General features: G+C 40.2%; 1 protein-coding gene across 1 annotated transcript; it reads right to left on the reverse strand.

Moving 5' to 3' along the window:
- Positions 1-16,934: 16,934 nt before the first annotated feature.
- Positions 16,935-23,450, reverse strand: LOC112229043 (homeobox protein CDX-1-like). Its single transcript, XM_024394926.2, has 3 exons — positions 22,923-23,450; positions 18,265-18,413; positions 16,935-17,716 (listed from the first exon to the last, which is right to left on the reverse strand). The coding sequence occupies exons 1-3, from the start codon at positions 23,332-23,334 to the stop codon at positions 17,519-17,521; spliced, it is 759 nt and encodes a 252-aa protein (XP_024250694.1). The 5' UTR covers positions 23,335-23,450; the 3' UTR covers positions 16,935-17,518.
- Positions 23,451-24,219: the final 769 nt, after the last annotated feature.

Raw genomic sequence — 24,219 nt, forward strand, 5'->3', positions numbered from 1 at the left:
TCTTACTAAAAGTACTCAGTGTCAAACAGACTACATATGCGTACATATCATTTGTATATTTGTACAGTGTGAATTGCAATGTCAGCTTGGTGAATTTTTATTATTTTTTAAACCTCATCTTTGCCGATTTTATCATTCATGCCATTGCTGTCGGTAATCCTGAAGAAAACTATTCAAAGTACATAGCAGTGGTGCAATGGCTTTAATCACAAACAGATTTTATTGTGGAATTTAGTAAATTAGTACAAGGACTTGCAAAATTTAAAAAATACGTTTTGAGAAGACAGCAATAATCAATGGTTGTATAGCTAATTACATTTGGAGGGTAATTTTTCATTAAATAACTATGTAAATAATTAGTAGCTTAACTATTTACACATCAATCATCATAATAAAAGGCAATTTCAAAACTATTTTTCAAAATTGGTATAATGAACATATTAATATATTCGATTGATTTCCCTTGATCTTCCATAGACGTGTACATGGAGAAGGAAATATGTGTATTTATTTTTTTAAGTGCAGGTAATACTGCAGAAATAGCATGAAATGATTGCTAATGACTTTGTGCATTTCAAATCTCAGGAAATAATTGCCATATAAGTTTAAAAACATGTGCTCAAAATGTTTCTAAATATATATACACAAAATATGCATTATAAAATGAAAAAACCTACTCAAATTCTGTAGCTTATAGAGTTATGGAAACTTAGCACTCCGTACTCCATTTCAGTATCATATCATTTTTTGTTATGTGATAAAAACCAATGAATTACATCCAAAACAATTCATATTTATATTTGGGACATTACTATTAGTTGGGTCTGTTTTGTAACACACTGTAAACGCTGTTATTCCAAGAAGGAAATGAACCTCTACAATTGAGTCACCTGACAATCTATGAAACTTCCGTGCATACCCAAGGGATACATGCATCTGTCACGTAACACATGGCCAGAAGAAGACACCCAGTGCATCCACATTCTTAGAACGATGCAAATGCTGCAGGGAGAAGAACATGTTGGGAAATCTGGAGAAGAGGTGTATAGCAAAACATGCATTTAGCTAAGGAAGCATTACATCCCCAGGCAGTTACCAGCATACATAAAACAAACAGATAAACAAAAATGCAAAACACCCAACAACGACCTCCGGCTTCCAGGTTTGTAGCTTCCAAGGGAGGTTAAAAGAGTAGGATCACATGCATATTGTGTCAAGGTAAGATCATGCAATGGGCCCCGCCCAGGGGGCAATAAAAGGCCCGATCTTTACGACCCACAATGATCAAACTTTCCATAAACTACAGCTTTATGACCTGGCTTTAGTTAATGATTCAACTGACAGGTGACAAAGATCTACAAAATGTACATGGCAAAAGGTCTGTCTCTTCGACTTCATTTATTTGACCTTCATTAATTTTTCTCATGGGAATTATGATGGGAGAGAGAGGAGAGAATAAATCATATCTTGAGGTAGTAGATTATATTTCTTTACCCCCACTTGTCCATGCTGGCATACCTCACAGAGCATTGCAGCATGATAAACATTATTCCCATTGTGACTCATCATCACAACTGCACATTTTAGCTCCCTAAAAACAAAGCACCTCACACCTCTTAATACATTTAATAAAGTATGGTGTAAACTTAATAAAAGTGGAAACAGTTAAATAAAGCACACATTTCTTGTTGGTCACTGTTAGGACCTACTTTTCCTTTTTTCAGAGAACTGTCATTAGTAATTACCATACATGGTCGGTATATCTCCTTAACCTTCATTTAGTTCTTAGCCTACCAAATACTTATTTTGGTGATTTCCTAAACAGAACTCAATTTAAATTACAAATCAGAAAAGGTTCCCTTTTAAAAATGTTATTCAAATAATATTTGGACTCTATATGGCAGTTTAAAATATACATGTCTTCTTTTTTTTTATAAATGTCAGTTTACACATCTCTTGAGCAATGTTATACCATCCAATGCTACTGTAGATCCAATTATAAATCCTTAACCAGCATTACATGTTGTCATAATCTACAAAGAACTGTAATGAACTGCATTACCATACAATATAAGTGTCTTTTTGTTTTACAGCTATCTACACACACTGAGGAATCCTACATCTGGAAATGCTGCGAAAACCCCTGAAAACCAACCACCCACTACTGGACTAATAGCTAAGCATATTCAGCAAGCCGCCTGACACTAAACTAAATGTCTCATCTCTGTAAAACAATAAATCTACCATAAATCCATAAAGACAAAGATAATCCCCCCACTGGGTGATTCTCTATACTCGGACTGATTAGTCAACTTGTCACACAACAAATGCTGCATGATGGGTCTCCCTGCGTGTATTAAAAATAAATTATTCACATGAGCAACACCATGCTCTACGAAGGTTTTCCAGCACACAGCTTTGACTGTGTGGTCTGTTGTCCTTCAGAAAATGTGTAGGCAGGTTGCTTTAGATTCAAACCTTCTCAATCAGCCTAATTCATACTCTTAGAGGAGGTGCTCCCACAATCATGTGATTTGTACTGCATACAAGGTAAAGTGTTGGATTCTTCACCGCACCACACTAAGACATTATTAAGCTTTTTTAGAATATGCTTATAAAGACTTCTACATTAATGTGGATGCTACCATAATCACAGATTATTATTTCACCTTGATTTAAACAGGTAGGCCAGTTGAGAACAAGTTCTCATTTGCAACTGCGACCTGGCCAAGATAAATCAAAGCAGTGAGGGAGGTAAGGCAATAAATAGGCCGTAGAGGCGAAGACATTTACAATTTTGCAATTAAACACTGGAGTGATAGATATGTAGAAGATGAATGTGCAAGTAGAGATACTGGGGTGCAAAGGAGCTGAGGTAGTTAGATGGGCTATTTACAGGTGGGCTATGTACAGATGCATTGATCTGTACGCTGCTCTGACAGCTGATGCTTAAAGTTAGAGAGGGAGATATGAGACTCCAGCTTCAGTGATTTTTGCAATTCGTTCCAGTCATTGGCAGCAGAGAACTGGAAAGAAAGGCGGCCAAAGGAGGAATTGGCTTTTGGGGTGATCAGTGAAATATACCTGCTGGAGCGCGTGCTATGGATGGGTGCTGCTATTGTGACTAGTGAGCTGAGATAAGGCGGGGCTTTACCAAGCAAAGTCTTATAGATGGCCTGGACCCAGTGGGTTTGGCGACGAATATGAAGCGAGGGCCAGCCAACGAGAGCATACAGGTCGCAGTGGTGGGTAGTGTATGGGGCTTTGGTGACAAAACGGATGGCACTGTGATAGACTAAATCCAATTTGCTGAGTAGAGTGTTGGAGGCTATTTTGTAAATGACATCGCCGAAGTCAAGAATCGGTAGGTTAGTCAGTTTTACGAGGGTATGTTTGGCAGCTTGAGTGAAGGATGCTTTGTTGCAAAATAGGAAGCTGATTCTAGATTTAATTTTGGATTGGAGATGCTTAATGTGAGTCTGGAAGGAGAGTTTACAGTCTAACCAGACACCTAGGTATTTGTAGTTGTCCACGTCTTCTAAGTCAGAACCGAGTTGTGGTGATGCTAGACGGGCGGGCGGGTGCGGGAAGTTATGGTTGAAGAGCATGCATTTTGTTTTACTTGCAGTTGGAGGCCACGGAAGGAGAGTTGTATGACATTGAAGCTCGTCTGGAGGTTAGTTTACACAGTGTCCAAAGAAGGGCCAGAAGTATACAGAATGGTGTCGTCTGTGTAGAGGTGGATCAGAGAATCACCAACAGCTAGAGCGACATCATTGATGTATACAAAGAAAAGAGTCTGCCCGAGAATTGAACCCTGTGGCACCCCCATAGAGACTGCCAGAGTTCCAGACAACAGGCCCTCCAATTTGACACACTGAGCTCTGTCTGAGAAGTAGTTGGTGAACCAGGTGAGGCAGTCATTTGAGAAACCAAGGCTGTTGGGTCTGCCGATAAGAATGTGGTGATTGACAGAGTCGAAAGCCTTGGCCGGGTCAATGAAAATGGCTTCACAGTATAGTATTTTATCGATGGAGGTTATGATATCGTTTAGGACCTTGAGCGTGGCTGAGGTGCACCTATGACCAGCTCGGAAATCAGATTGCATTGCGGAGAAGGTACGGTGGGATTAACAGTTTGGGTCTAGAGTGTCTTCCCCTTTGAAGAGGGGGATGACTGCGGCAGCTTTCCAATCTTTGTGGATCTAAGACGATACGAAAGAGAGGTTGAACAGACTAGTAAAAGGGGTTGCAACAATTGCGGCAGATAATTTTAGAAAGAGAGAGTCCAGATTGTCTAGCCCGGCTGATTTGTCCAGATTTTGCAGCTCTTTCAGAACATCAGCTATCTGGATTTGGGGGAAGGAGAAATGGGGGAGGCTTGGCCAAGTTGCTGTGGGGGGTGCAGGGCTGTTGACCAGGGTAGGGATAGCCAGGTGTAAAGCATGGCCTACCGTATAAAAATGCTCATCGAAATTCTCAATTGTTGTGGATTTATCGGTGGTGACAGTGTTTCCTAGCCTCAGTGCAGTGGGCAGCTGGGAGGAGGCACTCTTATTCTCCATGGGCTTTACAGTGTCCCAGAACCTTTTGGAGTTTGTGCTACAGGATGCAAATTTCTGTTTGAAAAAGTTAGCCTTTGCTTTCCTAACTGCCTGTATATATTGGTTCCTAACTTCCCTGATAATGCTGAATGAATTGTGAATAATGATGAGTGTGAAAGTTACACAGGCATAAATATCATACCCCCCAAAATGCTTACCTCGCCTGTTATTGTAATGGTGAGAGGTTAGCATGTCTTGGGGTTTGATATTTGTGTAAAAACATTCCATAACCAAATATAGCTAGCTACCTTTCTGTGCCTGTTTGTTAGCTAGCTAGCTTTCAGCTGACTGGTGTTAGCTAGCTACAGAAGCTAGCTGCTGGACTTTGGAAAAGCAAGCTAAAGTTAGCTAATTTTAGGTAGCTAGCTAGCTACCTAGCTAATCAAAATATATGTTTTCATTTATTGATTAACCTCAGCTTGAATACCACCATATATAGCTATCTACAGTAGCCTCTGTTTTTTCTAATACACTTCTTATGACTGGCAACCTGGTGAAGCAGTAGCTGTGCTGTTGCCGGTTTCTTGACCCAGTGTTAGAACTCTGAGCTTTGGCTGAAAAATATATTAGTCATTCTAATCCGACACCTAGATATTGAGCTAGATCAGGGAAGACGTGTTATTTTTTCCTAATGCTAATGAGCCTGTTAAAAATCCAGTATCTGTTTTTTGGTAACAGCTGGACGGCTCATGGAGAAGCAGAGAGTGTGTTGTGTACCGCCAATCAATGAGATTTGCACATTTTGATAAACGTTGGTGTCATATTGGCTTAGATATGGTGGTAGGGAGATTTGAATTTAACATGGAGCTTCAACCAAAGCCAAAAATGTGGACATTTGCTTTGGTATTATGCCTCATGGAAACACAGAAATCTTGTTAGCTAAATGTCATACAGTCTTAATATATTATTTTGTAGGACCACTGGATTTAAAAACATATACATACACTTGAATGCAACCCCCAAAAATAATACAATTGGAGATTTAAAAAACAATGTATTCATTTATGCACCAATTAATAACATAATGGATGCTTCAATTGATTTTTCGACCCCCATTTTACTTTTATACTGTATATTGTGGCGTGGTCTCTGAATATTTTTCTTTGTAGAAGAAAGGTCAAGGATTAGTGGAATGAAATACAAATGAAAAGGCTTTGCAAATTACAAAACCAGTATTACTGCAACAATATGTCGACATTTTGGAAACATTGTAAACCTAACTCATCCAAGTTTTATAAATATAAAAACCTAGCGTAGGTGACATAATATTAACAGCAGGTGGTAATGCTATCTAATCATAATCCTCAACCACACATGAGATTCGTCGCACACAATAGAACAGATACCTAACTACTCTTTACGGTGCAATACCCTCGTTAACATCCTTAGAGTGTCATATACAACCACCTACAAGTGATCTTATCATCCCAGAAGGTTGATCCATATTACCGGTGACTATAAATCTCATGAACCTTACTTGATATACTGTATAGCCTACTGAATGCTTACAGGAATGTTTAGTAGGGGTATTAATGGTATCCTAATTATTACACCTGTAATTATTAGACTCCATCAAATTTGATGAATTGCATTCAAACTTAAGGTTGTATAAACTACAGAATAGTGGAAATTTGGTCCGTTCATGCTCATGTAAAACTGTCATTGGATACCTCTGTCACAAAAGTAAAAAAGTCAGATATTCATATCAGATATTGTATTATTCTTACAGTGGACTTCTTGTAGTTTTAATCTATACTTCCTGAAAGGAGGTGATGTATTGTCTTGGTTTTTTCTTTTTGGAACTCTCCAGTTCTCAGGTAAATGGGTGGAGAACAAGGGTAGGAGAAGGGGAAGGAGAAGGGGACAGAGCACAGACAGGTCATCCTGCCATCAAGGGCTAGGAAGTTCTTTGATCTCTGCATTTGAACAGCCAATGGGGAAGTGACACAGGAACAGTCAGTGACACAGGAACCATACAAGAGAGGCCAGGGCTTTCCACGGGAAACTCTGACCCTTCACTATCAACTGTAACTCAATATAATGTTGTTGCAAAGTTCCGGCCTAGAAATACAGTATCGTTAGGGTTTATCACTTCATTAAATGTTGGCGCTGGTCCATTCTCTTCTCTTTTGATTTCCCAGTTGGATCATTCCAATGCTTCCCTGAAAATGTCAGATGTAGTTGACTTTTACTGTTTGTGAACAAATGATCAAAATGTGTGTTATAATACATGTATGTCAAATAAAATGCTGTTGTAAAATTGACAGGGATAATAGCAGTTTATCATCACCTGTAGAGTCTCACATATAATGGTGAATAAATATGAACTGTTTTTCCACAGATAAGTAACTGATTCAAATAATTATTTATTCAACCATTAAAGTGTCTTCTATTTCTTCTTGAGGTTTACAGAAATAGTTCCACATAGTAGCTCTAGCTGTAACACCATGAGAAAACTTGCCATATGAAGAACTGCTGTGACACAGTGCGAGAAGTATCCCCTTTGAGCTTGTAACCGGAGTAGAAAAATGATTAACTTATATTGCATCTCACCTCCTCCAGGTATGTTTCTCTCACGTGGTCATAAAGCAATCCGTTGATTTGCACCTGACTTTCGCATTCGCTTTGAGGCGCCCCTGTCCCTGCCTGGCCAAGCTAATGCCAATGAAAGCTTGTTGACTCACAGCTAGCAGACTGTCCCTGGCACCTGCTTAATGAGACTCCAGAGTTAGGGTGACAGAGACACCTAAACCTCTCCTGTCTTCTTATAGGAGCTGCGTGTACACACACTCTCTTTGTAGATGTCTGTACAGCGGTGTCGATAATGAAAATTGAAGCACTACTTATGTTTCATTGAGCAGGGTACAGCATTCAATAAAAAAACATACAGAATAATTCACACTCTTCTAGCCCTTGTAGTAATTGTGGTACTAAAATGAGGCAGGTGCGTTATTGAGACCACATGGCATCACACTGAACTGGTAGAGCCCCAGGTGCGTAGCCTAAACGCTGTCTTCTCTGTACTGGATGTCTCCACCTCAATTTGCCCGTATCCACTGTGTAGATCGATTGTGCTGAAATACTGGGCACCACGGATAGCGTCCTCGACTACTTTCACGTTGGGCACAGAAAAAGCGTCTGACTGTGTCACACATTGTTCCGTTGTCTGTAATTGACAAAGAAGCAATTGCCCTGATTTCCTTACTTCACAACAACCACTGGGGCTGCCCGTGGTGAAGTTGACGGCAGGTTATTATCGTGAGTAATCTGGTTTCAAAGAGGTGCCCATGTGCCAGCACAGTGGCCATCTTAAATAAAACCGAATATGTGCAGGGAAAAACAACTCTGTTTATTTGATACCTTTTTGTTCTGCAGCACAGAATCGGTCCCATCTTCTTGCAAGACGTGCCCCTTTAAAATCCCTCCAAGGCAGCAGCAACATATCGAGGATTCCTATGTATTCAAAACATGGTGTGACAATTTTCACCTAGCACAATGGAATTTTCATTTGAGGTTTTAATATTGCAATGAGGTCCATTGGGACCATTCTATTAGCTAGAGGTGGAGACCTTTATGTAGCTAGCCCTGGGGGGCTCTGATGCCAGGGTGAGTCCCTGAGTAGCACGTCAGCAGTAAAACAGGAGTCCATTCTCAGGTCAACTAGACACATCTGAGAATCACCTGCTAAAACCAGGAATGATGATATAAAAAGCAGAGGCTGTAAAATAAATGAACTGAATATCAGAATGGTTTGAATGTAGCTGGTTCAGCACGAGGAAGCAGGATTCAGGCTACTTCAACGTGTCTCATTACTTCACAGCTATTTCATTGTGATTACAACAATAATGAAACTCTTCAGTGGTATCTGTAGCAGCAGATGAAGACATCACATTAACGATCAGTGAAAAGTCAGAGGAAGAAAATCGTGGAAATTAAAGGGGTTAATAATGAGCCAGTTAATTATTACCATGGATGCGGATATAACCTCAGTTCCTCCAATATGACTGTGTGTGGTGAGGCTGTGCATGGATTACTGTGCAGCTCAGTGACAGAGGGCAGGTCAGGGCCAGCTATTAAAGGCCTCTTAATGTGGTTAATTAGCGGACTGAGGGGCCATAAACCTCAGCCAGCCACAGAGATCAGAGCTCTGTCACCATATTTGCTCTACACTGCTCATCTGTTAGCATGCTGGGAAGACTGGAACAATTTTTAAAAACTTGTTTTGATTATTCATGTGTTCCTCTATACACAGTGCTGCTAACTCTTAATGTTCTTGGGAGTTTGTGGGGGCAACAATATTCATATTTGCTTGTTATTAAATCAGTTTTCTAGTTCTTATCTGTGTTTTCCCTGAAATAGGTGATGTGTGGTTCCCAGAATTTCTGGCCCCCGTGTCTATCTTATTGACAGTGGCTGATATATAGGCTAATATGTCAAATATGACACTTGCTTGTATTCGATCACTCTGCGCACTGTTTCTTTAACCTTATTGCGAGGGAGAGATCGACAGAGCCTTGACCTCAGGCTTGTTGGGGAGTTTACAGAAACACTCCTTTATAGTCAAATCAAACGCGGAGGTAGCCCATTGTTGCCGTCTCAGAAACTGATTAACAATCGGCAGTAAAACATAACGACCTCAAAGGCTACTTATCGCAGGCTTGTCTTTGTCAAAAGACTGGCAGATGCAGCATCAAAGGACAGTGGAAAGGTATGGGGTCAAATATTGTTTTGTTTATTCATTTATACCATTGAATGAAGAGTTTGTAAAATCATTTAAATATGTTCTGGCACTTACCGCCCCTAATCGCCTTTTAAATCATGATTAAATGTTGGTTTTAACAATTTGTTTTTAAACTAAATTAATTTTCACCTGAAATAGTTTGAAACACCAGTAGCAGCTCTGACATGCCTTGGGAGCAGGATTGTCATGGCCAATTCACACTATACTGACAGCCATGGCCTGATGTTAGCCCATATCACAGACTTCATTCACAGGCTTTAGCAGAAAGACAAAGCCAGGGCATAGCAGGATCAGCAATGCTAATCATCATGTATGAGTGTGTAGTGTCCCGTTCCCACCATTGTCTCCTACAGTAGACTGCATCTGCAATATCACTGTTCCTCTAGGCCTCTTATCCTATCCAGAGAGCCGTGAAGTGTGGCTGACTACACCGGTTTAGTGATGCGGTGTGAACTTTGACACCAGGTCAGAGGAGGTAAGGAGGAACTCCAGCTCATGGAGCAGACAAAAAGGCATACAAACCCATGTTATACGAACGCTCCCCATTCATTGTTTACGTCTGGTTAACGTACATTTCATCCGACTTCAAAATCCATCTAAACCGCTCAAAGCATGGATCGTTCTTCGTGCCAATGCTTGTTGTCCGGTGTACGATTTCCCATCACAGTTTAAACACAGTTTTTGAGTCCATATAACGAGACCATAGAAAACAAAATCATTTGTGTAAGAAAAATCTTGAGAAATGCCTGCAGGTCTGACTTTGAAGGGAGAAGAGACGGTCTTCATGGAGCTCCTTGTACATCCCAGATAGCAAAACATGTGAATGTCTGAGTGGAGACGAGACGTAGGATTCCCTTTCCTCTCTTTTTATCACAGTCGGATCCTCTGGCTGATCAGGGGAAGCCAGGTTAAAAACTAGTCTGACATAAATATGGGTTAGAATCCAGCTAGACATTCTCAGATGTGTCAGTGGCCTTGCCACACTTATCGCCTGACGTGACGTCCTCTACACCTGACCAAGACAACCACTCTCCACGTGAAGTGGAGAAGAGGGGACAATGGTCACGAATTTAACACGACAGCGAACTTCAGCATGGAGACATCTTGTCCATTTTCATTACAAAACTCAGCTGAAGAGACATTTCAAATAAAGTGTGTGAAGACGTCAACTGAGCTCAGTAAAACATTCGAACACAATGGGTGACAAATTGTGTTTCTATTGTGATTTATTTTGTAATATGGTGAGAATATCAATATCTTTGACTAAAATCGTACTAAATCTCCAATAGCCTACTGTTGAAGTGTAGACTTTAGAGCTCTTTTTGACATATTTACTTGATTACTTACTTCCTTTTACTTTTCAATGGTTAAACATTGACATTTTACTACCTAAGGCACAGGGAGTATGTCAACCCTAAGCCCCATATCTCCCGAGTTGCCAAACATGAACTTGGTTTGGATTGGGTTCTGTAACGTCATGTCGAAATCGTCGAAATTACCAACAAGACAAAGGTTAATTACCCAGGCAAAAGGTAAGTCTGTCAAAAGTGCCATGAGGCATTTTCATGGCTGTCTCACTTGAGGAAACTTAGTGTACCCTTCTGCAAAGCCAAAAAGCCTCCATCATAACCATATACCATGCACAATGGCATGTCCAATTGACCCGTTATTTAACATTCGTATTAATATTGTAGTGATAACTCTCAATGTGCTATTTACAATACCTCTAACACTTCATAAATATTGGCTCGGTCACAACAATTGGCCAGTGTGACCATAGCATGTAGCATTAAGTCTATGTAGCCTGTTAGGAGGGATTAGGGGTTGATTGTTACAGACTGCCAGACATCTGTAACTGGTACTGGCTAGTAAGCTTCTGGTATATACAGCATCTGGCCTTAATTAGGCCCCGTGCAACTGACACACTACAATCAGTGTCATACTGATAGGATGGTCATGACATTGCTCTGACATCGCTCTGTAATACCTTGTGTAAATGTAGTGTGAAACCTTCTATATTTTCACATATTGCCCAGCATAGACGTAAATATATATATATATATATATATATATATATATATATATATATATTATGTTTATGTTTTTTTTATCCACATATATATGTACTTCATAATTATTATTATCTTAAAATAACGTGCCATTTATCATCCTTTAAAGAAAATATGTAATCTAATAAAAGTGCCTTCAGTCCGTGAGTCTCTGCGTTCGTTGGTATTTCAACAGGCAGGCGCGTGCTGTGGAATACCAGTAATCTCAATTAAAGGGTTTACCTGACAAGGGCACTTAGGCATATCTAGCATTTATAGACAGTTACTGCATTAACCCTATTCTGATTACTATTACTTTACAGCTCCCGTGTTTATACAGAATAAATCTGACCAGTATAGAGGATATTAGGCAGCAGTAAGTATATTGTAAATGAGTGTTTATGGTAAAACTGCCCCATAAACACGTGGCTATATAAGCTAGTATGAGCACTGCAGAGGCAATTGTTTTTTATTGAAGGTGGTAAGAGTTATTTGCTCTGTTTGGTTTATTTTTATTTGCTTTAAATAATTGTCTGTTTACATAGATTGTGATAATATTCCCTTCTTTGATTGTCTGTAAACAGATTCCATTCGGATTATGACACATCTGTCTTGAAAGTTACAGTTTAAATGAATCCATGAGGGCACTCGTAACTGCTGTTGAGAGTACATTTAGCACCTAAATAGGCTGGTTTTGTTCACAGTGAACGTATTTATTCATAAATCATTCTTTCCTGTACGCGCATGCAAGATCATTTGGTTTTGGACGGCCATCTTGATATTTGAACAGTAAAGCTACAGTAATTGCCTTTGGCTGATAATCCAGGTAGGCCTATTTATTGGGAGGTGTGCGGTATTTCAACATGTTTCCATAAGCCGCTTTTAGGAATCCCCTATTCTATCAGAGCATCAGACTCTCTCAACAACCATATCTCCGTTACTGTGGTGAGGACATTTTTTAGAGCATTACCCCCCCCACACACACACACACACACACACCCAATAACATTTACAGCCTTGAGGAAGCTAAGAGCAAGCATCCTATTGTTTATACAAATTATTGTCTGTTTACCTGGGAAAAGACACCACTGAAAGGAGAAAAAGGCTTATCAAAAACGTTGTGTTTAAATTCATTTTCAAGAAAAAATATATATTTTTATCAACTACATTTGAATCCTAGAGCCTTTGGATCCAGTTTTATTTGAATCCTAGAGCCACCATCATGACTACTTCATGGCAAGGACCAAATGATTTTAATGGTAGGAAACTATCACATAAAAACACCATTACACCACTACACTGAACATGCCTCTGATGGTGCTGACCTGTGCGTAAAGATGCCAGTGTTTCTGTGGCAAGACCAACCTCCTAGCGAGACTCTAGGAGAGCTTGTAAAAGTAACTAAACATACAGCAGATCATCTGGGGCTTTCCTCTTGTCATGTCTTTAGTGTTTAGATGATAGACCGATAAGTCTAAAATACTTTCCCTTGGAGACCAGAGCAAAAACAACCCCACCCACCAATACCTGTCAGTCCAACCCTTGTTGTGTGTCACTGGCAGTGGGTTCCAGCTCAAGTTGAAGATTACTCTTTTTGGAGGTACTTCCTGGTGTTCAGGAGGGCGCTGATATGGTTCTATCTCATTGATACCACCCGTGGTGTTTAACACAAAACGGAACATAGAGCTGCTGAAGTTCAAAGTTCAGAACCATTGTCATTTACAATTTCCAGGCATCCAAACAAGACCTGACACACAACAGGAAATGCTTTGTCCTAACCAAGTGTCACTCCACATTGGGTTGTCAAGTCTGGGTAGAAACGAATAACAACCTTGCCTCAGTGAGGGGAGATTACTGAATCCAGGGTTCTTAATGCATTTTTATGTTTTCAAAAATATGTATGAGGCAGATTTCTCTCATATATTAGATTTACAGTACCACATTAAAACACTTTACTTCCACATGTTATTTCATCCGAAATATTACTTTTGGGTACCTTCCATGTGTGTGTAAAATATTACTGTTTCAGATTTTCTATTCATACATTTTAGATGTGTATGAAAATGTTTTTTTGTTTTTTTGCCAAACGCTATGTATTCATTGTTAAGACGGAATGGAATGTCCGTATGCTTTATGTTTGACCTTGATATGTGGTTGTTTCCCCAAGCTACTATTTTAAGATGAATTCCCTTACTGTAAGTCACTCTGGATAAGAGAATATGCAAAGTGACTAAAATGTCAAATGTAAATGTTTTACATAAAGATCTCATTATACTTTATATATATATATATATATATATATGTTTTTTTTAAATATTTGTTAAATATTGATGTCACAAATGTATAATTTGTACATTTCTTTATAAACAATGTCGTTATTTGTTACATTTGACTGTGGAAAGCCTAGCATTGCTACTTGTTTCTCTGAGAGTGAGGGAGATATATAGCATTTTGTAAAAAAATAAAAAAATAAATACTTATTAGTCTCTAGGAAAAGAAACCACCAAGTGATAGATTTGAAACAAATACATATCGCTCATTGAACAGTCTCATGATTAGATAGTGAAAAAACACATCAATCTCTTTCATAATTTCTTTAAGCAATAAAAGCTAACATACCAACATTTCGGAGAATGGATATCCTCCTGAGAAATGAAAAAATAGTTTGGGATTCTTATATATATTATTACATTGTTTGCGGTGGGAAGGAAACATGTTACCAATCATTTTTGTTGATTTTTTGGTGTTATTTATCTTTTATTGCAAGTGCCAAATTGTCCTCTCTAGTGGTAATTAGGACATCAATATGAAAACATGACATTACAGTCAATGGGTGCAGTAGGTGTAAAACATTAACATTACAGTCAATGGGTACAGTAGGTGAAAAAAACATTAACATTACTGTCAATGGGTACAGCAGGTGCAAAACATTAACATTACTGTCAATGTGTACTGTAGGTAAAAACATTAACATTACTGTCAATGTGTACTGTAGGTGAAACATTAACATTACAGTCAATGGGTACAGTAGGTGAAATACATTAACATTACAGTCAATGGGTACAGTAGGTGTATAACATTAACATTACAGTCAATGGGTACAGCAGGTGTAAAACATTAACATTACAGTCAATGGGTACAGTAGGTGAAAACATTAACATTACAGTCAATGGGTACAGTAGGTGAAAACATTAACATTACAGTCAATGGGTACAGTAGGTGAAAAACATTAACATTACAGTCAATGGGTACAGTAGGTGAGAAACATTAACATTACAGTCAATGGGTACAGTAGGTGAGAAACATTAACATTACAGTCAATGGGTACAGTAGGTGAAAACATTAACATTACAGTCAATGGGTACAGCAGGTGAGAAACATTAACATTACAGTCAATGTGTACAGTAGGTGAGAAACATTAACATTACTGTGAATGTGTACAGTAGGTGAGAAACAGTAACATTACTGTCAATGTGTGCAGTAGGTGAAAACATTAACATTACAGTCAATGGGTACAGTAGGTGAGAAACATTAACATTACTGTCAATGGGTACAGTAGGTTTAAAACATTAACATTACAGTCAATGGGTACAGCAGGTGAAAACATTAACATTGCAGTCAATGTGTACAGTAGGTGCGAAACATTAACATTACTGTCAATGTGTACAGTAGGTGAGAAACAGTAACATTACTTTCAATGTGTACAGTAGGTGTAAAACATTAACAGTACAGTCAATGGGTACAGTAGGTGAAAACATTAACATTACAGTCAATGGGTACAGCAGGTTAAAAACATTAACATTACAGTCAATGGGTACAGTAGGTGAAAACATTAACATTACAGTCAATGGGTACAGCAGGTGAAAACATTAACATTACAGTCAATGGGTGCAGTAGGTGAAAACATTAACATTACTGTCAATGTGTACAGTAGGTGAGAAACATTAACATTACTGTCAATGTGTACAGTAGGTGAGAAACATTAACATTACTGTCAATGTGTACAGTAGGTGAGAAACATTAACATTACTGTCAATGTGTACAGTAGGTGAAAAACATAGTTGCGGCACCCAGGTGTCCAATACAGAGGACATTTCTTGATTAGCTCTTATTTAGCTCTTATTTAATGTGAAACAAATATTACCCAGTTCTGACAACTCACTTAACTATTCCTGAGATATTCACTTACTAGAAACTATTTGAACATTAAACTCACACAAAAATTATAACAATTACACACACTTTTAACATTTCCATAAAATATGCACATTTTGACAACAGAACATTTTTTATAAGAGCCAGGAAGATGAAGTTGTCAAGGTCACACACCCACACATTCGATATCATTGTAAAGCCCAGAATGCCCTCTCCAATGTACAACAATACTTAATACAGTGGTTTGTAGATAACGACCAAGAACTGATGTCTACTAGAGAGGACAGAAAATGTAGGGCATAGTGTTTTGGAATGAAACTTCATATCGCCCTCTGTCAGTCTTACAAGCAACACTTTGGTTTGGGCCTCATCATTCAAATAGGCCTTTCTTGTCTGTGTGGGTGTGAGGGGGGACTAAAGCATGCTTACTCCATGTTTAATGACACTGTAGAGATAGTTTCTAACATTGTCTGCTAACGTAGGACTCCAAATGGGACAGTATTGGCTCTACCTGCACAGTTTACAGGGTCCTAGAATCTCACCACCCTCCGTACTCTTTCCTGGGCTCAGAATCTCACCCAATGGCCTTCTTCTCCCTGGCCTTGGGTCAAGAGATGTTCCCAAACAGATGGATCCTCCTGCTCTATTTACTCACCGCCTTTCGCACCTTGCCCTTTGGACGCCGCGCCCTGCCTTTGGTTAAGTAGATTGGCAAATAGGTCTGTGCGTGCGATGCAGCAGGGCTGATACCGCAGGCCTCCACACAGTGCGCCTCTCCGTTGCGGGGCCGTGATAACGGGTAGAGATGATATTAAAAGGACTCTATCCTCCTGGAGCCAATCGCTCCTTATCATGCCACTCAGTTTTACTGTGCAAACAGTCCTGCCTCCTTGGTGAGTTGTCACGGGCCCTGCCTGTCTCGTTGTCACTTTGACCACTCACTCTATCACTTTTTTTATTTTTTATGACATGATACCTCTCCTTGAACCTGCTGATATTCGCACAAAGACCCACACAATAATGATCCAAACCCCCGAATAAATTCAATTCGATACGCAATGATCACTTACGTAGTTTTCTTTAACTTTCTCACGTTAGCTGGATTCAGAGATGAAGTGTCGGCTGAAATCACATTTCTCCAATGATGTTCGTCCCAATCGTTCCCATTTGAAATGCTCTGTTGCCATTTGAGTGCCTCGAAAACAACACACGCTGCTCGGTACGCTTATGGCCACACTTACGTAGCCTTATTAAGACATTGAAGGAGGATTTCCCATTGGGGACACTTTTGAAATGATGTACTCCTAAGTGTGTGACAGATGGTCATAATATAAACGTGTGATCCAAATCTCTTCCGTTGTCCTTCTGTAAAGAATGAGCTCCAGAGTTGACAATAAAGCTTTTAATACAAATGACTTAAAAAATATACACTTATTATTATTCTGGCTTGGAATCAGAACCATTTACAAGTATTCCCAGTATGTGATGGGCAGAGCAGAAGAGATATCAACAACAGAAACAGTAGAAGCCATTATAACAGTGAAATACAACAATTTAATATCTATATATGTTTATAGCAGTTCTTTTTCTCTGTTCATTGTCTCCCTTTCGGACAAGACAGACCAACACGAACGTATGCAGAGCGGGTGGCCGCCATTTTCTGTTTATTTCCCGATGATTCTGCGAATTGAATTCGCCATAGTTTTTCGACACCCCGCAGGTGATCTACTGCGCATGGCCGACGTTCGTGTTGGTCTATCTTGTCCTTTAGACGTTTGTTATTATTATTATTATTTTTTTACAGAAGCGAAGGAAACAGCAGCAAGTCTATATTTCTTGTCTGTCTTTGGGGCTGTAGACTCCTGCATTTCACCCCATGATGCTCGAGCTGTTGACCGGGGGGCGGGGTCACTATTGCAGATTAGATTTGGACAAAAGTATTTTTTTCCCCATCACGTCAGACCATCGTCCTCAGTATTCTTCTTTGATAGTCATTGGTATAGACGGAGACACTAAGCCGCCACTGCTGCTGGTCACCATGGCAACGTTGCCGGGCATGCCAGAGCCTGGGGGAGTAGGTGTTGTTGTGGACGCAGGCTGAGGCTGTTGCATCTTCTTCTTGTTCACTTTCCTCTCTTTGGCACGCCGATTCTGAAACCAGATTTTTACCTATGGAATCAAGAAAAGATTTGATGTAAGTGCTCCGTGACTGGTCCAGTAAACTTTTGAGAAAGGCGAGAGAAAGGCGAGAGAGAGAGAGAGAGAGAGAGAGAGAGAGAGAAAGACAGACACAGAGAGAGAGAGAGAGAGAGAGAGAGAGAGACAGACAGACAGACAGACAGACAGACAGACAGACAGACAGACAGACAGACAGACAGACAGACAGACAGACAGACAGACAGACAGACAGACAGACAGACAGACAGACAGACAGACAGACAGACAGACAGACAGACAGACAGACAGAGAGACAGAGAGACAGAGAGACAGACAGACAGACAGACAGACAGAGACAGACAGACAGACAGACAGACAGACAGACAGACAGACAGACAGACAGACAGACAGACAGACAGACAGACAGACAGACAGACAGACAGACAGACAGACAGACAGACAGACAGACAGACAGACAGACAGACAGACAGACAGACAGACAGACAGACAGACAGAGAAAATTGAGAGATTGTCCCCTGTCCCATGATGTTGTGTCTGACCTGTCGTTCTGAGAGGCTGAGAGACGTGGCCAGCTCTGCTTTCCTCCTGATGGTGATGTAGCGGCTATAGTGGAACTCTTTCTCCAGCTCCAACCGCTGGTGATCTGTGTACACCACCCGGTACTTGTCTTTCGTTCTTGTCTTACCACCTGCAACAGAGTACGGCCATCTGTCAACTTTTATATTGCGTATGTCATGTAGAAAAACGACTTATATTTTGACTAACTTTAATCCTTAAGAGACTATTGACGCCACCCATGCGTCGATCTAAGTAACAGTAAAAATCTGTCAATTTCAGCTGGAGATATGCACGGGCTGCATCTCAATCCAACGCATCTGCCTCTGTTCGGCCTTCCACATCTGCGGTGGAAGGTGGCCGAGCTACAGTGGTGTTAGTCACATGAGACATCCCGAAAATCGGTCTTCTCACGAAAATGTGTGTAACGTCCGAACGGTTTAGCCAACAAAACGAATATGACCACAAGATGAGACTCTCACGAACACGATGTGTCACGGGACTCATCTGAAGGTAACCCATACAAATGAATGAAAGTACAGAGGTAGTTTTGTGCCAACAAAAATAATGGGTTAATTAAATATGTGTCCAAAAAAACTCAAACATTTCCTGAGCTTTCTTATATCTCCTAGATATAGGACAGACACTTTAAAACCATATGAGACATTTTTTTATTGTCTTTCTTACCATTTATGAATATGTTAGTCCAGTGGTTCCCAACGTTTTACGATTATTGTACCAACAACTGAATGTAGCTTTGCCCCGAGTACCCTCGAAGGACCCCTTCATGTGCATTTCAGAGGCAGGCCTATGGTGTTATGTCTCTTCCTGAGGATCGGCCAAGTACCCCCTGAGGATCGGCCAAGTACCCCCTGAGGATCGGCCAAGTACCCCCGGAGGATCGGCCAAGTTGGGAACCACTGTGTTAGTCAATGCGTTTCTATAGGCTACAGCAGTAAAGGGCAAATTCAATATTTTATCAAATCATTTAAAAAAAATACATATAGGGGTCCTAAAATAATAAATCAAATAGCTAAATGATCCATGGTATGACCATCTTAAAACAACTCCATATGTTAGCTTAGTAGACCCCAGTATAAACTAGCCGAAGAGATGTGATTCTGAGTAGGACTCCTTTTCACTAGGAGACAGGGCTTGACCTGCATTGGTTATAATGGGAGGATGACTGGCCTACTGTCCAGTCACATTTCACATTAACTTGCATGCCGTAAATAAACAACATTAGAAGAGTAAATAAAGATGACATCAGACATCTGTGAAAATGTGGTGTCTGCTTCATTTCATACATGAAACCTTTCACTAAAACACACACACACACAGATAAAGTAGCAAAGCTCTGGGATCAACCCGGCCTTTTTAATTAGGTACCGTAAATCAAAAGTCACTTCATTCTGTCCATAGTGAATGAGGCACCTAAGTGCAGACACAGCGACCAGGTTAAAGATTAAAATGTGTGAGCTGAGAGGGTGAGGGGCCTGCCTGTGACGGCGCCAGGCCTGACGACCAGAGAGTTATCCAGACCATTAGGCTGTTGAAACACAGAACACACCCTCCTGCTCCCATGTTCCCCTAATTGTTCCTCTTCGCCTCCTGATTCATAATTCTCTCATGACCGTTGTTTTCAAACGTCCATGTTGACCGAGGAGGACCGCTCCTAAACGGACGGCATCTGAGGTAGTGAATGAGGCACGTCATTATTTACGGCATGTGTGTCTACGGGGGTATTGACCCATACAATCGTAATGCTGCGTTAATCAAAATCTGTACTGATTGTAGTGGCTCTCATCGCCAGCGGCGACACAGTTTGCGGTCACATGGGAAGGCCACCAAGGGGCTCACTTTGAGCCTGTACATTAGCATTTCATTTGAATGTCAGGTGGCAAAGCATTGTAACGCTGCACTGGGAGAGACGAAACCGTAGAGGAGACAGAAATATTCAACAGTCCGATGATAGTTTCTCGTGATGGAACTACTAAAAATGCCAAACAGCATTCAAAGAACCCATAAAAATAAAAAACATAATTCAGTCCAAATGTGAAAAGTTTGAGAAGTGGTGGTGTTTACATTGCATAGGTGGAGATAAATCTATAACTCTGCTTATTAAAAATGGCAACGACTGATGGCAAAACATTGCACTGTCCATTAATCTATGGAGCGCTGTACTTCTGTAATTACTACCATTGACGCCTGCTGAGATAAATGGTTAAGCAGTTGAGGTTAAGGAGATTTTCTGGCCGGTACGATAAAGTGACATGGAGATAATCTGTAACATGGACCGTAGAACTCTCTGTCTGGGACATCCAGATAACCACATGGACTGGAATGACGAATTTTGGATAAAAATGTACTTTTGAAGCATCCACGTCCAATAGGTACAGTAAACTGGACATTTACGGAAGCCCAAAGTCTGTGCCCCTGAAGCCTTTGTAATCAGAAGCGGTCCCAGGCAGCCATTGACGACAACTTGATTTCTGTTGGGTTTTCTACACAGGAAGAAAAGCGTTAAGAGTCATCTAACTCTCAGTCTGGGCAGTTTGGGCTACAGGATTCACGTGGGTTCAGACTGCATTCCTGTAATTCAGTTTCAGTTATCTTCCTATAATCTATGAGGCCAGAAGGAGCATGCATACTCTGAAATGATTTGCTATTTTCTCTTCGGGCCTGCTTTCTTGTACTGATAAAGGTGATTTAACACAAACTACTCCCGCCTTGAGACATAATTCCTAACACAGTATTACAACATAGAAAACTATTCTAGAGCCCTAGGGTCGCTGACATACAAGAAGACAATAAACCTCTTAATTTGCCTAACAAGATCTTCGAACCACAGCAGACTGTTTCTTTAATTTGATCACTTGCAGGTTTAGCCGTCTCAGCTGACTCTAAAGAATTCTTATTGAAATGATGAAATATGCAGATGTCGAGGGAAAAGGAGTGATTGCTCACGTAATAATTGTGACATCTAAACCAGACAAAATCCAAATGAATTTGATGATGAGTATATTATGCCTATTATAGACTACATTATGCCTATTATAGACTACATTATGCCTATTATAGACTACATTATGCCTATTATAGACTACATTATGCCTATTATAGACTACATTATGCCTATTATAGACTACATTATGCCTATTATAGACTACATTATGCCTATTATAGACTACATTATGCCTATTATAGACTATAGTATGCCTATTATAGACTATATTATGCATATTATAGGCTACTAGCCTACTACTATTACTATTCACTACTGATGATAGGCAATTATAATCATAACTATAATCACTGAGCGCTTATTATTTGAATAGGTCAACACACAATGCAATTAAAATGCATACCATGCTTTACCCTCAACTGTCAATACATTGATTGCCGTGATTGGGAGTCCCACAGGGTGGAGCGTCGTCCGGGTTTGGCCGGTGTAGGCCATCATTGTAAATAAGAAATTGTTTTTAACTGACTTGCCTAGAGGTTAATAAAGGTTAATAAAAAATATTTTTAAAATGTTTAAAAAAACATTACATAGCCCAAACTACACAGATGTAGGATCTTCATTTGGGTGAGTTTGTTACAGCAGGAAAATTATTCTGCAGCAACAGGAAATGTGAATTATTAGGCTATGTGGATTATAATTAATTGAAATTTGTGTATGATAGAGTTTTTGTTGGGGCAAGTCAAGTCTGACATTTCAAAGTGGAAATGACAAACTTTAGAAGCCTTTTTAAAACTCAAATACACTAGAAATGTGCATTTGGGGCGGCAGGGTAGCCTAGTGGTTAGAGCGTTGGACTAGTAACCGGAAGGTTGCAAGTTCAAACCCCCGAGCTGACAAGGTACACATCTGTCGTTCTGCCCCTGAACAGGCAGTTAACCCACTGTTCCTAGGCCGTCATTGAAAATAAGAATTTGTTCTTAACTGACTTGCCTAGTTAAATAAAGGTAAAATAAAATAAAATAATTTCCTGCTGTCCAGAAAAATTTGCAGTAAGTAAAGAGTGATCAAATTAAGATCCCACGTCTGTACCCATAAAACGCACGAGATAATGCACTAATTGAAGATGGCATGCGTGGTGTGATTCATGTGTTCACACAAGCACTGCAGTGAGGAGCCACTGTGCCAATGAGCACAAAATATAAAGATTATGTCAATGACATATGATATTATATGACAATACACAGCAATGTTAAATACTTTGATGGGATTGGACAAAGAAGGAAAGAACTATGAAAAATCAAGCGACAGATAACCCGGTATTCCATCTTTCTGAGTTGAAAAACGAATTCGTCTCTGAATTTAGAGAACAGGTGCACGCATCATTCAAGGAATGTGACTCCCAAGGGCAGTGGTTCTGGTTTTGCTTTTCCCTCTCAATACGGTGCTTACAGTATTTCAGCATCTTTGATTTGAGAAAGAAAATGGGCCAAGATATTGAATTTAACCATTCATATTTCATATGTATGTGATTTGCTACATATACATATAGTTTATTATTATTTTAATAAACATTTAAAAACGTGATTTAGGCATTACTTTCTATGGTTTTATGGACAACCAAATGATCCACTTCTGATGATTGATTACAAAAATGTATGAAACACCTCAGTAACCTACCTGAATTTGCCGGTGGTACGCTCCGCCTCATCCAATCATAAGGGTTTCTGCGCTGAGAATTGGGAGACAGCTGCCCAACAGATGAGTTGATAGACGGGAGAAGCCCGGATTGTGGAATTGGAGAGAACTCTGGGGGACTATAGCCTATTGGCCCCGGATTAGATGTGGACGGTCCTGTCCCCGGCCCATAGGGTGACCACTCTTCCCGGCTCGGCGGGTAACCGGGGTTCCAGGCCCCGGTCTGGCTGTGGTGAGGGTCATTGTTAATCCCAGCAACGTGGTGGTATCCGCTGAAATCCGAATACTGTGGAGGTGCGGGGACAAAGTTCTGATGGTTCAAGTTTAGGCTGGGATGTCGCACTGAATTTGGGTACATGCTGGGTTCCTTCTCCAAAAGATAACTCACGTACATCTTTCCGTATGGGAACTCGTGCGCATAGTGTGCGTCAAGCGCGTTGCTCCTGCCTCCTCTACCCCAGGTTTCTGTTGAACCAAGGCCTCCTCTACCTGGCTGGTCTATAGCCTACTCTTCAACTTCTTGTTTGCTAAACACGCTGCCAGTCAAGAGGTGTCGCGCTGACGTCAACATTTTATAGCCCTCATCTCCCTCCCTCACCTTATCCCACCAGGGACAATTTGCATTAGAGACGGGCCTGCATTTCAAAGGCAACAGAGCACCGGCATCAAAGCCGTCACGGGCATTTAGAAGAATGCTACAAATCGCACAGGAGAAACTAACATGAGTTCATGTTGATTGTCTCAATGGGAGAACCTGTCACTGCATTGTCCGCATAACGCCCATACATGCCTTGTGGAATATAATGGTGAAGGGTCGAGGAACGTGGTAGCAAGGCCTGGAGTGGCCATGGCCTTAAAAAAAACTAAAAGCAGATAGGCTATCTATAAAATCATGTTGTGCATATAAATGTGCCCCAATAAATCCCTATTAAATGTAAAATGACCCTATATACTAACCATACAATTTCCTTAGATAGCCTACATCCTGCCATGTGCTCATCTCTTACTTGTTTTGGGTGATATACGTCTTGTAATATTAGGCCTATATGTATATTTATTTCATGAGTTGGCCTATATATTTTACTCTCCCACTGGAGCATAACATATTTCAAGTGACCTTAAGCGGGAAAGTATGAATATGTTCTTTCTGTGCTGAAACAGGTAGCGCGGCTCCAATGGCTGTATCCGGGGATTTCAAACAGATCTCTGAGGTGATATACCGGTCTAGTCTCGTTGTTCTAAACCAGGACGAAGTGGCTCATGGAATATTTCGAATTTT

The sequence above is a fragment of the Oncorhynchus tshawytscha genome, linkage group LG30 (genome assembly GCF_018296145.1).
Source record: "Oncorhynchus tshawytscha isolate Ot180627B linkage group LG30, Otsh_v2.0, whole genome shotgun sequence".
NCBI classification, from domain to species: domain Eukaryota; kingdom Metazoa; phylum Chordata; class Actinopteri; order Salmoniformes; family Salmonidae; genus Oncorhynchus; species Oncorhynchus tshawytscha.

Excerpts from the sequence above, each read along its gene's own strand:
- LOC112229043 (XM_024394926.2), bottom strand. The coding sequence starts at position 23,334 with ATGTACGTGAGTTATCTTTTGGAGAAGGAACCCAGCATGTACCCAAAT. Across the intron at positions 18,414-22,922 it reads CGTACCACCGGCAAATTCAG|GTGGTAAGACAAGAACGAAA; the intron begins GTAGGTTACTGA and ends ACTCTGTTGCAG. Across the intron at positions 17,717-18,264 it reads TCAGCCTCTCAGAACGACAG|GTAAAAATCTGGTTTCAGAA; the intron begins GTCAGACACAAC and ends TTGATTCCATAG.